This window comes from Xenopus laevis, chromosome 7S (genome assembly GCF_017654675.1).
Source record: "Xenopus laevis strain J_2021 chromosome 7S, Xenopus_laevis_v10.1, whole genome shotgun sequence".
Classification (NCBI taxonomy): Eukaryota; Metazoa; Chordata; class Amphibia; order Anura; family Pipidae; genus Xenopus; species Xenopus laevis.
Genome location: NC_054384.1, coordinates 29,494,859 through 29,512,741, shown reverse-complemented (window position 1 = coordinate 29,512,741; position 17,883 = coordinate 29,494,859). Strand labels below are relative to the sequence as shown.

Here is a 17,883-nt window from a genome sequence, read left to right as displayed (position 1 = left end):
ATAGCCCACAAAGAGCTCTGTTTCCTCTGCCTTGGTATCAGTACACTTGACTTTAGAACACACAGGCTGTAAATGGCATAAGAAGAACTTATATGAAAGTTCTCTGTGAAATTGGCTTCCATAGTAGTCCCATACAAAACAGTGATTGTTACTTAAAAACATAGGGAGTGCACTTTTTTTTTTTTTTTAATCCATCCAAATGATTACAGTCCTCCAGGAATTTCTTTAGCCTTCTGTCTACCCAACAGACCTGAGCTTTGCCTGATCTTGAACATGTGGCACATCACTTAAATATAAACCGTTGGAAAGATCTATCCAATTACTATTTCTTTCTTATTACTTTTGTGACAAAAAGGACATGGATGGTGTAGTCTCAGGCAGGGGCGTAACTATAGAGGAAGCAGTCCCTGTGGCTGCTGGGGGGCCCCAGGAGGTATAGGGGCCCCATGAGGCCATAATTCGTATACAATTTCAATAAATGTTGGTAAAATATGTCAATCTCTAGACATTTTGGGGGCCTGAAAAATAATTTGCTGTGGGGCCCAGTAACATCTAGTTACACCACTGGTCTCAGGCTGCTTAACCTACGTCATTCATTGTAAATATTTACTTTTTTCCCCTCTAAAATCTACAGCCAGCATGGATGGCCATAAAAAACTGGTTGTTGTTGAAGACTTTGTGGAATATAAGCTGTATATGGTGACCCAAAAACCAAGTGATGCAGAGACAGAGAAAAAGATTCTTCAGGAGTATATAGAGAGCATACTGGCTAAGTTTGCACCATTACTGGCTCCTTATATCTGGCAGAACCAGCCATTCAATCTGAGATACAAAGCTAAAAAAGGTAAGGCTTTGCTGAGTGTATTTATAGAGCATTAATGATAACATTGATAGACCAAAATGAATTGCATGTTTAATTAACAACATTTTGCTCAAGTCCAGAAAACCATAGTAACCACCAGCAGCTAGTTTTTACTTGTCTTCACGCAGCAGTTGAGTGTCAGAAATTCATTGACAGTTAGATCCAATATATGTTATAGTGGGGCTTCCTTTCCTAGCTGATGAATTTGACACCCAACTGCTGCATGAAGACAGAATGAAGACAAACAAACAGATGCTGAGAGAGGAATAGTGAGAATAAACTTGATTATTTCAGAAATGGTTGAGAATATTTAATTGATTCTATTGAGAAAATGTCTTATTTCATTATGTTGCAGCTTATTTTTAATTTTCTCAATAGTTCCCCTTTAAAGGAGAACTTACCCTAAAATGAATGTTACTAAAAATGCCATATTTTACATAGGATTTATTGCACCAACCGAAAGTTTCAGCTTCTTGATAGCCATAATGAACCAGGACTTCCTTCAAACTTGTCACAGGAGGTCAGCATCTTGGAAAGTGTCTGTAACACTCACATGCTTAGTGGGCTCTGAGCAGCTGTTGAGAAGCAAAGCTTAGCGATCATTGCAATTTTTCAAGCAGAAAATGAGGTTGGGCTGTAATATAAGATGATGCTACAAGGCTGATTATTAAATTCTGATGCTAGTTGCACTAATTTCTGTGCTGCCATGTAGTAATGATCTGTATTAATTACTAATCTGCCTTTTATTGTGACATTTATATTCTATGTGTACTGTATATTGTCAGTTGGTCCCTAAGCTCAGTAAGTGACAGCAGCACAGAGCAAGTGCAGTAAATCAACAGAAAAGAAGATGGGGAGCTACTGGGGCATCTTTGGAGACACAGATCTTCCCTGCTGTGGTTCACTTGGGCTTGTACAAAAGCCGAAAACATAGGGGCACATATATCAAAATGTGAGATTAGAACTCACTACAGAAAAACTCACTTTCTAGTCATTCCTATGGGATTTTTAAAAGCATATTTATCAAATGGTGAACTCCATTGATAAATACAGTTCTTAAAATCCCATAGGAATGAATAGAAAGTGAGTGAGTTTTTCTGTGGTGAGTTCTAATCTCACATTTTCAAAAATCTGCCCCCTGATGTACTGCATATCTAGCTTACTTCTTTAGTTAGGTTTAGTTCTTTAATCACTTTTCCCAGTGCTAAACTCATTCACTATATCATGTGCAATACTAGTGAAGAATCTTTTTTCTTTCATTTAAAAAGTGTATTTTAATCAATATGTCCACATATTTAAGCTCTCTGCATTTTAACTTGGTGAAATTCACTTTTGAACATCTCAGGTGATACCCCTGCTCACATTGGAGGAATGACACATTTTGGTGATAATATGGAAGATGAGTGGTTTATTGTGTACCTTATCCAACAGATTACCAAGGAGTATCCAGAAGTGGCAGCCAGGTAAATGCAATATACTTACTCCCATTAATCTCTGTCTGACATTTAGGTCCCTGCCTCACACTATTGGGCAGGGAGTGTTTAAGGAAGGGAGAAAGTAGTCTGCTCTTGGTAAAACCCCAGCATTGAGATAGATATAGATATAGATATATATATATATATATATATATATATATATATATATATATATATATATATATATATATATATATATATATATATATATGTGTGTGTGTATATATATTTGTGTTCAATTATTCAATTTTTTTACTGAATATCTCCCAGTATACCACACAGTTATACAGGCGTTGTGTTTGTTATAACTCTACTTTTTTATTTAGTGTCGAGGACAACGACGGTGAGTTTTTGCTAATAGAAGCTGCGGATTTCCTGCCCAAATGGTTGAAGCCTGAAAATAGTTCAAATCGTGTAAGTAATGTTCCCTTTTACATGACTTTTCGCTTCAGAGCTCTGTATTTGTAACACAGTTCTTCTTAGTATGTCTGTTTAAAACCATTCCCTGCAGAGAGAAAACAGACCTAAATGACTTCTAAAAGTATATGGGACCTTCAGCCACACACATCAGAAAATCAGTATCGTGTCAACTTTATCCACAGTATACTTGATTAAAGAATACACAATTTAATAGGAATATCTAAAACGCATTCCCCCCAAAACATTACATAATGGTTCTGGTTGTATAAGCAGAACCATTATGTAATGTTAATCCAACCATTAACGTTTAGTATACGAGTACTCCCTAGCATCGACAATGGTGCTTTGATTTAATCTGTTATAATAAGTTAATGACACACAGTGTTTTCTACACCAAGGAAAATTGTGAGTAAGGCTTAGATAGCGTTTCTCCCCCTTTATCCCACATGCCTCATTAATGAGAGTATCTGCTTAAATACCCTGGTGAAGAAACCTACAAGTGATATAAACCTCATATGAAGCCACGATGGGTTGTAGCCGGAGATATTGTCAACAGGCTCATATGAAAGTGACAATATGAAAAAAGACAAGAAAAAGCAGCTTCTGAGACAAGCTATAAACATTTTGTCATTGCCACTGCACAGGGATACCATTAAAGGGCAACTAAAGTCTAAAATAGAATAATGTTAGAAATGCTGTATTATGTATACTAAATATAAACATGAACTTACTGCACCAGCAGCCTAATAAGACTAATGATTTATGCTTTCAAAGTTGGCGCAGGGGGCTGTCATCTTGTAACTTTGTTAGACATTTCTGCAATATCAAGACTCGCACATGCTCAGTGTGGTATGAGCTTCAGTTGGGAGGTTAAGCTTAGGGATCGTCATAAATTATCAAAACAGCACAAGTCAAATAATATCTGCCATAGAAGCCAATACAGCAAGACTGATTAATAATCATAATATAGAGACTGCACTGCATCTCTGGATACAAATCTCTACAGGGAATCCAACAATGCTGCTCGAGTTCTGGGAAGTAAGGTGGGGGGGCAACGGTGGGGGGGCAACCCCTGCCATTTGAAAGTATGATCGTTTACCTGCACAGCAGTTGGGGACCATCTGACAATTCCTATCCACAGCAGTAAAAGAAGGGGGAATTGCACTGCATACAGTCAGGTTTATGATAAAAACTGTAGACATCTTTTAATTAAAGTATATTGGAGATAGATTTCTTTTTCATTAAAGAAAGTAAAAATGGGATTTTATATTTTTGCCTTTACATGCCCTTTAAGCTATTTCTATGTCTAGCAATATGTATAAGCCAGTATAGGTATGGGACCTGTTATCCAGAATGCTTGGGACCTGAGATTTTCAGATTAGGGATCTTTCTGTAATTTCTATGTCCATACCTTAAAGGACCAGTAACATACAAAAAAAATTTTTTTAATTCATTTGTACGAAAAACCAAAACACTTTTAACTTTAAATTCGCAAAGTCTTTATTAAGAAATAACTTACCGATTCTCCGCTTGCGCTCTTTTTCAGAAATGGTGACAGGGCGATGATCCATCGTGCAGTGCTCGATTTCTCCTCCCTGGCTATCTCCTATAGAAGGCAGAGAGGAGAAATCGAGGGCCGCACGATGGATCCTCGCCCTTTCACCGTTTCTGAAGAGGAGCGCAAGCGGAGAATCGGTGAGTTGTTTCTTAATAAGACTTTGCGAATTTAAAGTTAAATGTGTCTTGGTGGGTTTTTTTTTCGTTATGTAGATATGAATTTTTTTTAATTTTTTTTTTATGTTACTGGTCTTTTAAATCTACTAAAAAAGCATTTAAATACTTTTCAGTAAATCTAATAGAATTGTTTTGCTTCCAATAAGGATTAATTATATCTTAGTTTGGATCAAGTACAAGGTATTATTTTCATTTTTTAAAATTTGGATTTTATGGATAAAATGGAGTCTATGGGAGACAGCCTTTTCGTAATTTGCAGCTTTCTGGATAATGGGTTTCCGGATAACTGATCCCATACCTGTACTTTGAACAGGCCAGCAGTAAAATAAGTAACCATTTACTCTTATCACCATTATATGGCAGGTATTTTTTTATCGTGGAAAGCTACGTATTCTGCCTGTGCGTCAGGATGAAGGTGATCTGCATGATCCAGTAAACAATCTAAGCATATCCCAAGCCTTGGCGCTGCTGTCTGCACACCCAGAGGGATTCTTGGCATCAGGGTCAATAACGAAAGCTGTTCAGAGAAAAATCAATGGGTAAATCTGCTGTTAATTACTCCCTCCTTTTTTAATACTTAAGCATCGCAATGCAAGTTCAACCTAGAGCATTTCTTCCTATTATGTGTTGCGGGTTCCCCATGATTCTAACTGATATAGGAAGCTTGATATCCAGTAATAAATAAACAACCTTAATTTATCATGTGGTGGCTGTGGCCATCTTATCATTTCCCTTAAATACATAGGCTTAAGCACATTGATTATTTTTGTTATTAATAGCAGAGATTGTCCAGAATGTATAATTATATGTTTGTTGTAGGTACCCAGAGAAAATTAAGGACTCCCTCCACAGAGCCCACAGCTTTGTTCCAGCTGGAATTGCAGTGATTCTAAAGGAACGTCCTCAATTGCTGTCTGCTGGCATTCAAGCATTTTATCTGCGGGACCCCATTGACCTCAAATCCTGTCGGACTTTCCGCTACTTCTTTCCAGCAACTCGGGTTTTGACATCGGTAAGGAAGCCACCATGCGTAGAGCAGTTTTATTAAGATCTTAATTCTGCACTGCAAAATCTGAAGACCAAACTCCATCATATTAGAGTATGCTTAAATAAGCTTTGGCAGCATTTGGCAGTAAGAGAATAGTCCTGTTCACAGACTTTTACAGGAAAAGGAAGATTACTGACTGCACCACCATACTGAAAAAATTCTGAATTTTTTTTTTTTTTTTTTTTTTTTTAAAGCCTTTTTTGAATTTCCAGTATGATTTACCCAGGTGGAAAGCACTTAAAGAGATACTGACATGTCTATGTGCTGTTTATAATTTTTCCCAATGCTTTTAAATTACATTCACATTATCTGAGCCTTCATGTTCCTTTGAGTGGGTTAAGAAGGGACGGTCAGGTTGACAAAACAGTCAGGTTTAGGAACTTCAAGTAACATTTGCATACAAAAGCAGACCTATCAGCAGCATAAAATTATCAACATGACGTTGAGGTTTTTTTTTTTTTAATGTAAGGTTTATGTGTCACGTGGGTTTGCTATGTCTCTGCAAATTGTATGACACAGTGAGGGTACAAGCCATAAATTAATTCAGGCCAAGGCCTTTCTTTAAAGCTTGATTTTTTTTTTTACCCAGGTCACCTTTACAAAGTGTCTGTATGCCCAGCTCAACCAACAGAAATTCCATCCTGACAAGCGGAGCGGCTATGCACTTCCTGCACTGTCAGACCCAGCGTACAAAGCCCACGAGCTTGGGATGAAGTTGGTAACTGACCTCCCTGTTATATTGTTTGTGTGTTTTTAATTATTTAGTTGTCTGCTAGACCCCACCTTAGTTTCTGTATGTGTTTAGTCCCATCCCACACATCGCAGAGAATTGTTGCTGTAGACTGTATAGGAAGTGTAAAGCCTTCTGAAAACAGAAGGTATTTACATGCCTCATGCTACACACATACAGGTAGGCTGATACCAAAAATTTGATTTTAATTCTCACATAAGGCATTATAGGCGGAGACATGCAACACTCCTTTATGTCCCTGTATCCAACTATGCACCCAGAACCACTGGTTTTATTGCACAGATTCAGCCTAATAGTTCAGAGCCAAATATCCAAACTTGCAGACAGTCTGTTTCAATCTTGTTAGATCTCATCAGTGCAAGATATTGGAACATGACTTCTGAGAAAGGAGGACTTGGAGAGTAAAAAAAAGCAGAGAAACCAACCTGGTTAGGGTGAGATGGGTTAAAAGGAGCAAAAAAAAAGCCAGTCCATGATGCCTTATGTTAGAGTTAAGAGAATTATTAAAGGGGTTGTTCACCTTTAAATTAACTTTAGCATGATGTAGAGCAGGGGTCCCCAACCTTTTTTACTTGTGAGCCACATTTAAATGTAAAAAGACTTGGAGAGCTACACAAGCATGAAAAAGTCCATGGGGATACCAAAAAAGGGCTGTACTTTGCTGTTATATGGTAGCCTCTATATGGACTGGTAGCCTACAGGAGGCTCTGATTAGCAGTACATCTGTTTTTTATGCAACCAAAACTTACCTTCTAGCCATTAATTCAAAAATAAGCACCTGCTTTGTGGTCACTGGGAGCAACATCCAAGGGGTTGGTGAGCAACATGTTTCTCGTGAGCTACTGGTTGGGGACCACTTATGTAAAGAGTGATATTCTGAGACAATTTGCAATTGGTTTTCATTTTTTATTATTTGTGTTTTCTGACTTATTTAGCCTTTTTACTCAGCAGCTCTCCATTTTGCAATTTCAGCCATCTGGTTGCTAGGGTCCAAATTACCCTAGCAACCCTGCACTGATTTGAATAAGAGACTGGAATATGAATAGGAGAGGCCTGAATAGAAAGACGAGTCATAAAAAGTAGCAATAACAATAAATTTGTTGCTTTACAGCATTCGTCTTTAGATGGGGTCAGTGACCCCCATTTGAAAATTGGAAAGAATCAGAAGAAAAGGGCAAATCATTTAAAAACTACAAAAAAAAATAAAAAATAATGAAGGATGAAATGTTGCTTAGAATTGGTCATTCTATAACATACTTAAAGTAACTTAAAGTTTACTTACCCCTCGGTTCAGATTCAGGCATCGGAGTTGACGGGTGCCATCTTGAGCCGCTTCGGTAATCTTCGGAATGAGACGGGTACATATCTTGCATTGTGAAGAGCTTTTTGGCTCTTTTAGCCTGTCTCATCCTAACCAGATTTGTTTCACTGTTTAGTGGTCAGTAATACTTGTTACAAATGTAAATGTATTGCTGCATATTTATCATGATTTGTTTCCTTTTAGGCTCATGGTTTTGAGATTCTTTGTTCTAAATGCACCCGAACTTCATCTGATACCACCAGATCACCATTGCAGACCCCACTGTGGACTGGGTTTTTAAATGCCCTGAAGAAAAATGATTATTTTAAGGTACCAACTAATAGCTTATTCTGTTAATTGTAGGGCTAAGTACATTTTCATCACCTCTGATGTTGAACTATAGCTCTTTAAAGGATTCTGTTTTTTGTAATTTAAAAAAGCTGAAGCACTATAGATTTTACATCTTGGCATCATGTTTTGTGGCTACAGAAAATACATTACATATATCATGTATGTAGAGGTGCCAAACCTCCCTTGGCATGAACAGAGCAATGTAAGCTAGCATAAAACGTATACAGTGGTCTTCAAATAACGTGCTATAATGGCATGCTCCCTCTTTAGCATCAGTATTGTTGTGCCTAGCATGCTTACTATTAATCATGACTGACTTGCAGTTTTATGGTGTTAGGAGAACCGTGTAATTTAAACCTGCTTTCTTCTTCCATATTCAGTGCTAAGGGCATGCAATAGGTAGTGATCTTGCTATCCACCAGTGTACTACACTTTTTGTTTAATATGCAAAGACAAGAGGTGCTCTGCACTTACAGTATATGAAGGGTGTTGAGATATTTTGTTAAGCTACTAAAATGTCCTTCCCTTTAAAGGACAAGGAAAGTCAAACTAAAGAAGTAGCTAGAAATGTTGTACATATGTTTTGGGTTTCTGTACCAGCCCAAGGCAACCAGCAATAAAGATCTGTGTCTCCAAAGATGCCCCAGTAGCTCCCCATCTTCTTTTCTGCTGATTCACTGCACATGCTCTGTGCTGCTGTCAGTTACTGAACTTAGGGACACTCAAAATATACAGTACACATAAAATATAAATGTCAAAGTATAAGGCTGATTAGTAATTAATATGGATAATTACTACATGACAATACAGAAACCAGTGCAACTAGTATCAGAATTTAATAATCAATTCTGTAGCATTAGCTAAGCTTGGCTTCCCAAAAGCTGCTCAGAGCCCACTGAGCATGTGAGTGTTGCAGACACTTTCCAAGATGGTGACCCCCTGTGACAAGTTTGAAGTTCTGGATCATTGCTGCTGTTGAGAAGCTGAAACTGTAGGCTGGTGCAATAAGTTCAGTATATAAGACATTGCATTTTTAGCCCTATTCATTTTTAGGGTTTAGTTCTCCTTTAAACTAAACAGGGATTGTTTGTCCATATATTGACTTTCAAATTTATTGTTTTTATTGTCCAGTTACAAACTGCATTGTATATGTCTGATGTGGAAGGTAATGTTTATTTGCAGGATTTCTCATGCTGGCTGGTTTTGAGACCTGTACATAAATATAGGATACATTAGACGTGCACAAATACAGTATATAGGAGATAGGATGCTGTAATGTGCAAGTTTCTGAGGCAGTTCAAAAAAAATCTAATCAAAACAGCTACATTTAGGAAAGCATTGTGGTTTGATAGTTTGGAGCAGACCTATTTTCTCATTTTGGATTTGGGAAAATGTGTACTATACAACACATCCCATGGCATTCTGGGATGAAATGACTTTTAATGGCTTTACACCACATAGAATACAGTAAATGTGTCGATTTTTCAGCAGCCCGTATGACAAATCATAGATTGTATGCATGTTTTGAATTTGAGGCCCCTTAAAGCCACATATTGGCTTTGCATAGGTCTTGTGCATATTGGAGGTTGTTCATTAGACCCCTAAAATTCATATTTAGGGTGGTTTATCCATGTCTTTGCTCATATCGAATTCTGTTTTATAGGGGTCTGCATGCTCTTGGGGTATTTTACAGACATCATATTGTTAACCATGAAAATTTGTATGCACAGTTTTCATTTTGGGACCTCTACATGCCATATACTTAGGTAAACGTATGCGTATTTGGCTTTAAATTGTAGGGATGCACCGAATCCACTATTTTGGATTCTGCCGAATCCTTTGCGAAATATTCGGCCGAATACCGAACCGAATCCTAATTTGCATATGCAAATTAGGAGTGAGAAGGGGAAAACATTTTTTACTTCCTTGCTTTGTGACAAAAAGTCACGCAATTTCCCTCCCCGACCCTAATTTGCAATGCAAATTAATTTGCATATGCAAATTAGTATTCTGTTCGGCCATGCAGAAGGATTCGGCCGAATCCTGAACCGGTGCATCCCTATTAAATTGGTTTATAGACCCCGGACATTCATTTTTAGGATGTCTGATTTTGGAACATAAGAATTTACAGAGGACCGCTTATCTTTATCTGCATGGATTTTTGTTTCAGAGCCTCGTCGCATCCCAACCTAATGGTTAAAATTTAGTGGTGAGCACAAATAAAAAACCCCCTCTAAATGGAATGGATGCTTGAACAATGCTCTAGGCGATGAATATACCAGCTAAATTACTAAATAAAGTATTAAGTAAATGTACCTTGCTAAAAAATGTTCTGAAACAGCAACTCAACTACCTTTGTGGCATGGGTATTGTTTTGTGTTTGATGTGCTAAAACAATAAATGTTTTACCTTAAAAAAAAAAAAATTTAGCGGTGAGCACAACTTTCCATTTTTTTATATGCCACATTAAAACTTCAAGCCTGGAAATGTTCTCTTCCAGTATGATGTGTTGTTAATCACGTTTCTTTATTTCAGGGGGAGATGGAGGGATCTGCTCAATATTCTGAACTCCTGAAGCATGCTGAGATGTACTTCATGCAATCAGTAATCAGACCTGAAAGGTACAGGAAGTGACCTTCTATTAGAACATTGACTTTCGTACATAATGTTAATTATGTACATAATACTACTATTTATGGAAGGGCACAGGAGTAAGCTGCTCTAATTTTGTATTCACAAATAAATGGCTGTACCAATGGTATGTCTAGAAAGGTGGATTTTGGATAAGCAGGTGATAACCAACCCAGAAAGCTGATTTTGGTACTAGTGCTCGTGTGTAGCAGTTTGTGAATATGTGTGTACGTGCATGCAGGGAAACCATCTATTTGTGCTATTCATTTGTTACAAGCATTAACTGCTATAGCAAGATATATCAATAAATAACTCCTAAAACTGCTGAAGCCCAGCTATCTGTCAGCTGTAATGCCAGCCCTTCCTTCACTACATTACCTCCTTTTTTTGCTTCATCCCTGACAGTCTCACTATGCAGGCTATATTTAATTAAACTGTTTAACGTGTACTTATTAACCTTTATAAAGCTGCAGAATGAACATTCCTGCTATAACATGTTTCCTACCACAATTTTGTTTTTAACTCATTGCATTTCCATTTAGTTCCAAAGCATTCTCTCCTGGGGAAGAGGTTATGCATTTGCTAAACACACTGCCTGTTGATATGGAGGCCTTGAAGAATGAAGAGGCTAATCTACCCCCAGATGAAGGTATATGATATATTCTTATCAGCTTTAGGAAAGCTTAACAACACCTGGGGTTTCCAGGTTGAGCACTGACATTCTAGATGAAAAGCAAAGCATCAGGGAGTGCAAGCTTGCCAGTATGACTGTTAACCTTAGTCTTGCATAATTTAGATTTATTGCTGGGGTTGGGTTGATTTGTAGAATATGCAGAAAATGCATTACAGGATGTGTAGAGGTGACACATGAGAGGGTTAACATTATCAAGGCCACAGCCTGCATATAATACAGCAGATGACTGCAACATTGCATAATATGCCTAAATGGTAATTAGCCCTATAGCTTGTGTGTTTCATACCTGTCCTGTTTTAAAGGGGCGATATGGAAACCCTTTTTATCTGACAGTTGGCAGTGTCTGCTTAGCCTGCTGTATTCACTTTCTTGGCAGACTATAAAAATTATCCTAATTAGCAGTATCCGTCATTCTGAACACGCCGTCTCTAAGGAGACAGACTAATACATGTTTCTGAATCCCTCCCATTCAGCTGGGTCTTTTTAGAAACATTTCTGTGGCTAAGGTAGAACTACTGTCGTTTGGCCATTCTATATACAAGAATGTATTAAATGTTAAAGCTTTGGTATAAAAGCTTAAAATAAATTCTATAGGTTCTACAAACATGAGAGAGTTTAGTTGGGGGGGGAGTTCTTTGGAGCTAAATGTTGCAGTTGCTTCTCTGTTTTAGGACATGGATCCAGTTACAGCTCTCTTTACACAACAATAATAATTGGACATGGTACCCTATCTCTTTTTATATGATTTTTACATGATTTTTACTGTTTTCTACTCTGTGAGCTGACATATTGATGCTCTTTCAGATGACAGCTGGCTAGATTTATCCCCAGAAAGCCTGGAAAAGATATTACAGGATGCAGCAGGTTCCAAGGAATATGTTCCAACAGCCACTGAAAATGAGCAGAAATATAATTTATCTGAAGTAACAGAGAGCATGAAGGCATTTATATCCAAGGTTTCATCACATGAAGGAGCTGAAGTGCCCTGGTAGGTCTGCACACAGTGTACATATGACTCTATAGAGATAGATTGTACAATGTTACTGGACAAACTACAATCCATTCGTTTTTGCCTGCAGGTCTGTCTTTAGGGCAGAGCATGCTTAAATGCCTGAAGTAGCAATATAACCACATAAACATGTATCTTTGGAAACTAAAATAGTGAAAAGACTCATTCAGTCTGGGGAAATGGGTTCCTTACCTGTAATGCAGTTTTTATATGCAAAGAGAAGCATGGAAGCTTCTATGCATGAGGTGTATAGAATGCCACCCAGGTCCAATTGCGAGAACAGTCAATAAGTACCTGCCACTATGAGGGTTAAGACAATTAATGTGTGTGAGGGGTAGTCCCTCTGTACTCCTCAACCTGTAATTATCATTTCTTATACTCAAAATATTCAGGGTTCCTTGTGAAGCACCAATTTCTTTTGATGTGGATTCTTTCACCAGCGCCTTAGAAAAAATTCTTGGTGAGTTTTACTGTCTTCAGTGCCATTAGCAAAAGAGCAATTTCATTTGGGCAAGAATGGGCATATTCTCAAGCATAACTGTGGACTATTTTATTGCACTGTCCTAAGATAATAGCAAAATGTATTACAAAATACCAAATGCATCACACACTGCACATATCACAGCATTCATTTAAATGCAAAATGGTATGACATGGTGAGAAATCTGAGACAAATTGTCTATATATAGTCTGTAGTTCAGATCCTGTTGCAACCTGCACTGTTAGAAATCATTCGCATTTTGTCCCTTGACACTGTTTTTTACTTTAATATGTCCGAATACCTTGCAGGCCCAGGCCCAGAGGAGCTGGATTCAGATGATCTGGAAACTGAAGAGGAATTAGAGTTTTTAGATGATGATGATGATGAGGATGAAGCTGAAGGACAGAGCAGACCTTGCAAAGATGACCCATTGAGAAATCTGTACTCGTACATGGAAATTATGGACAGGGAGTTGGCACAAACAAACATTGGGAAAAGCTTCACTACTAAGACAAAACTGGTAAGATTAAAATAAAATAAAATATACTAGGGATCCACAGTGCACACTGCTGTGGTCCAGGTATAGTATGAATGTTATCATGTCCAAGTGACAAAAGCAGATATTCAGTTGGTTCGAGTTTAGTAAAGCTTATATAGTTGTGTACAGGGATTTGTACTTGCTCACCCACCCTGAGCTATCGGTGAGTGCTGGGAACTGAACTTCAAATAAAAATGATTACAAGTTGTGCAACACTAATAATAACCGTTATTGTTACCATGTTGCTTTATGATACCAGCAAGCCCACAGTTGCAATCTTTTTACTGCACACAAGTCTAATACAAATGCTGCGTCCCAGTAACCAAGGCCATTACAGTCTTGTCTAAAGGCAGTAGGGCATTATTGAGCTTTTCCTCCAACAAGTACTGATCTGTGAGACTCCATTTTCTTTTTTACTCCTTTTTGGACTCCAGCTAAAGACAGTTCTGAAGTAGATATTAAATCAGGCACTAGCCAGATTTTCGGCTCACACCCATGGAACACACACATGCACAGGAAGTATTATGTCATGCTGGGGTTAAAAGTGGAATGTTGGGGCAGTTTTATTATATAGCGCCTGGAACATGTCATCAGTGTGAACAGATCACTGTATCCTCCCTTTGGCCAGAAGTGTCCACTGTAGCCATCAGTTCCTTTAGAAAGAGGCCCAGGTCATATGCTTCCTGGTCTACCAACTATACTTCCCAGTGCATGCACCTTGTACTGCAAATGATGTGCTTAACAGGCTGCAATCACTTGGTAAACCAGTTCCTTTTGACCCAGAGCCTTCCTGCTCTTATTGTCAAATGCCATGTGTGCTATACACCTTGATTAGAAGCCACCAATGTTTATCCATTATTACTTAATTTTTCATATTAATACATCCTTAATGTACAATCATATACATTTCTTATGCCTATATTTGTTAAACAGCCATTCAAAGCTGCAAAAGGAGAAAAAGCACAGGATACACAGCTTGTAGCAGATAAGCTCTGTACTATACAATGGGATACTTCAAAACGTACCCATTATCTACTGTGTATACTGTGTTTTAATGGTCGCACCCATGGCTACACAGCAGCTTGTTTATATAAACTATAGTTGTGTTTCTGAAGCAAACACCCCAGTTGTACCAGTGCAGGGCAACAATACATTATTCCTTAAAAACACTTTCATTTTCTGGTGTAACTGTTCCTTTAAGTCTTGTAACTAGGCTATACAGTGTATATTTGCAGATTTAGAGAGGGATTTATGCACGCACAGTATATATAACAACTAGGCCCCATCTTCTTACAGTATAAAATCACGATGTCCTGCATACAATATATTCCAGAAAGATCGTTTATTTATTTATTACTATTTAGACGAGGGTGAATATATTTTGCCTGCATAGCCACATTATAACTACAAGCTCTAAGTAGTATCTATTGTATGTAAGCTTCTTTACTGTGCCCTGCAACTAAATGGGTTCCATCCCCCATTACCTGCAAATCTATGAACATACACTTCTGGGTATAGGAAGAATTACCCCAATGTGATTACCTAACATACACTAGATATAAAAATGGCAGGTTCTTATTCCATCTTTATTGCAAAATTGTCATGTATACCAAGAAGTCAAAAACAAATTTGCAATTGTTTATTGAAAAAAAGACATTGTACAAAAAACCTGGTTGCATTGGTGTGCACGTCCCCTAACATCCAGACTTGGCAATTTTTGCTCACTCCTCCTGGCAAAAATGTGCCAGATGTGTCCAAATGCGACGGCATGTTCACAGCTCTCTTCACGTCACCCCACATATTTTCAATCGGATAAATGTCTTGGATAGAGTCCTGCGCAGAACCAATTTCTAAGACCCAGACCTGACCCAAAACCCACAGCCCACCAACCGAACCGCAACCTGCATATTTACCCACTATGATCCGCTACTCGACCCAAACCTGCAACTGCCTTATCCGCAACCCGCTGACCACCATCAAACAGGAAGTGATGGTGCTGCAAACTTAAAATATAGAAAATATTATATAAGATAAGAAATTTAGATGAGACCCGCACAGACCTACGGGTATTCCCGCATCTGAAAATCATCCCCTCATTCCGTAGGGTGCCCGCATTTTTTGGGGGTAACCCATGGGTACCCGACCCGCTGCAGGACTCTAGCTTGGGATCTGGCTGGGCCATTCTGGATTAATCCTCCTTAGGTGAAGCCATTGCTTTGTAGATTTGGATGTATGCTTTGGGTCATTGTCATGCTTAAAGGTGAAGTTCCTCCTCATCTAAAGCTTCATAGCAGATGCTTGAAGGTTTTGTGACAAAATAGAGCTACTTTGAGCTATTTTTGATTGATGGAACTCCTCACAGAAATACCAGAGAAATAGTTATTTCTGATTCCATGCACCTTGAGTAAAGTATCTGTTCCGGTTGATGAAAAGCAGCCCCAATGCATGATGCTACCTCCACCAGGCTTCACTGTGGGTATGATGTTCTTGTCATGACATGCTGTGTTATTTTTGCGCAAAACATACCTTATGGAATTATGGGCAAATAGTTCAACCTTGGTTTCATCAGACCATAGTGACATTTTCTACATGGTTGTGGGAGACTGGGTATTCCTTTTTGGAAGGTTTAATGTGTTTCTTAAATGTGTTTCTTTGTGAGTAAAGGCTTTTGTCTTCCTACCCCACCCACAACCCAGACATAAGAAGAATACAACTGATTGTTGTTACATTTAGGGAACAGAAGAAATCCTGCAGCTCATTTAAAGGCGAACTATCGCAAAAATGAACATTTAATATAAGCTTCCTCATACTGAAATAAGAAAGTTTGTAAATACAATAAATTAAAAATTCTGCATTGTTTCTGAAATAATCAAGTTTATCGTCACTATTCCTCTCTCTGCATCTGTTTCTCTTCATTCTGTCTTCATGCAGCAGTTGGGTGTCAGATGAATGATCCGATATATTTTATAGGGGGGCTTCCTTTCCTAGCAGATGCATTAGAGCTCACTCAAATAACTGATCCCAGTACAAACAAAATCTAACACAATAACTGCCTTTTGCACAAATTCTGCATGTAGAGAGACAGGATTTCTGGTGATTTTAATAGAGTGAGCTCTTATACATTTCTAGGCAAAAGGAGCTCCCTATAAGATATATTGGATCCAACTATCAGTGAATATCTGACACCCAACTGCTGCACGAAGACAGAATGAAGAGAAACATGCCGAGAGTGGAATAGTGAAGATAAACTTCATTATTTCAGAAATGTTACAGAATTTATAAGTGATTGTATTTAGAAAGTTTCTTATTATAATATGCGGAAGCTAATATTATATTTTCATTTTTGCGATAGTTCCTCTTTAATATTGCATTAGACCTCTTGGTGGCCTCCCTGACCAGTTTTCGCCTTGTCTTCTCATTAACCTTGGAACGATGTCCTGATTTTGGTAGGACACCGTTGATCCATATTTTCTCCACTTGATGACTGTCTTCACCATTCTCCATGGAATATTTAATGATTTGGATACTTTTTAGTACCTGGATTGATGCCTTCAATGATGAGATTCCTTTCATGTTTTAGTTAAAAGTTATTTGTCGACCATGGCTTTAGGAGAATGTCAAAGAGGAATAATCCAACAGGAAAATCCAAACTTTAGCTGAGCTCAATCAGAGCCACTTTTGATTGATGTCAGGTGTATACTAACTACTATTTGAGATGAGAGTGAATGTGATTGGTTGATTCTGATTCTGCAGCCACATCCTCGATAGCTAAAGGGTTTGCAAGTTCTGACAGAATTTATCTCGATTTCTTTATTTTATGTTTTACTAAAAACCTGCCACTTTGCAGGGGTGTGTAAACTTTCTATATCCCGTGTATACAGAAGAAAGTATTATCTAGATTTTGACAGTTTTTAATTGATTGGAAAAATACTTTTAGATACAAATACTAGAAATGCTGGTGCAGTGGTAGGTAGTGCTAAGTAGGGTATTGCCATGCTTAAAGGTGTTAGCAAGATAACTAGTTGCACCAAAACAACAGAGAACAGTAGAATTGCCTTCATCTCATAACAACCCTCTTTTATTTCTTTTTTGTTCTATAGAGTGCTGCTACCCAAGCAGGGGCCCAGAGTGCAGAAGATAGCAGCTCAGAAGAAGATACTGCAGAAGATGTTGGGCCGAGCCAAGTGGATGTAGATTTAAACCTGGTGACTAATCTCCTCGAATCTTACAGTTCTCAGGCTGGACTTGCTGGCCCTGCCTCCAATATACTGCAGAGTATGGGGATTCACCTGCCTGATAATACTGACCATCATCCAACCAGTGAGGGTTCATTAAACTAATGAGGAACATATTCATGTACAACTACGACTGGGGGCACATTGGTGGTGATGTTACCAACATCCATGTTACCATTGCTAGTGAAAGGACTTTCAGTAGTGTAACCTTCACTGAGTAGTGTAACCTTCACTGACATATTAACATAGATGTATTTAAAAAATACCTACTGTACATAATTGTTTTTTTTTAGCAAAGCTATTTATGGCGTTGTACAGAGATATTTTTTTCAAGATAAAAATACTTGCAACATA

At 38.1% G+C, this 17,883-nt stretch overlaps 1 protein-coding gene across 3 annotated transcripts in view; it reads left to right on the top strand.

The window, feature by feature from the left end:
- ecd.S (ecdysoneless cell cycle regulator S homeolog) overlaps nt 1-17,883 on the top strand; it is a 19,102-nt gene extending 1,219 nt beyond the window's left edge. The window contains 13 exon segments of one of the 3 annotated variants that reach the window (NM_001094805.1): nt 635-844; nt 2,208-2,325; nt 2,664-2,751; nt 4,855-5,030; nt 5,311-5,503; nt 6,129-6,257; nt 7,795-7,920; nt 10,477-10,562; nt 11,115-11,221; nt 12,071-12,254; nt 12,668-12,735; nt 13,065-13,276; nt 17,395-17,883. In NM_001094805.1, the coding sequence (NP_001088274.1) occupies nt 640-844; nt 2,208-2,325; nt 2,664-2,751; nt 4,855-5,030; nt 5,311-5,503; nt 6,129-6,257; nt 7,795-7,920; nt 10,477-10,562; nt 11,115-11,221; nt 12,071-12,254; nt 12,668-12,735; nt 13,065-13,276; nt 17,395-17,634 (1,932 nt within the window). In that variant the 5' untranslated portion in view covers nt 635-639 and the 3' untranslated portion in view covers nt 17,635-17,883. 3 annotated transcript variants of the gene reach the window in all.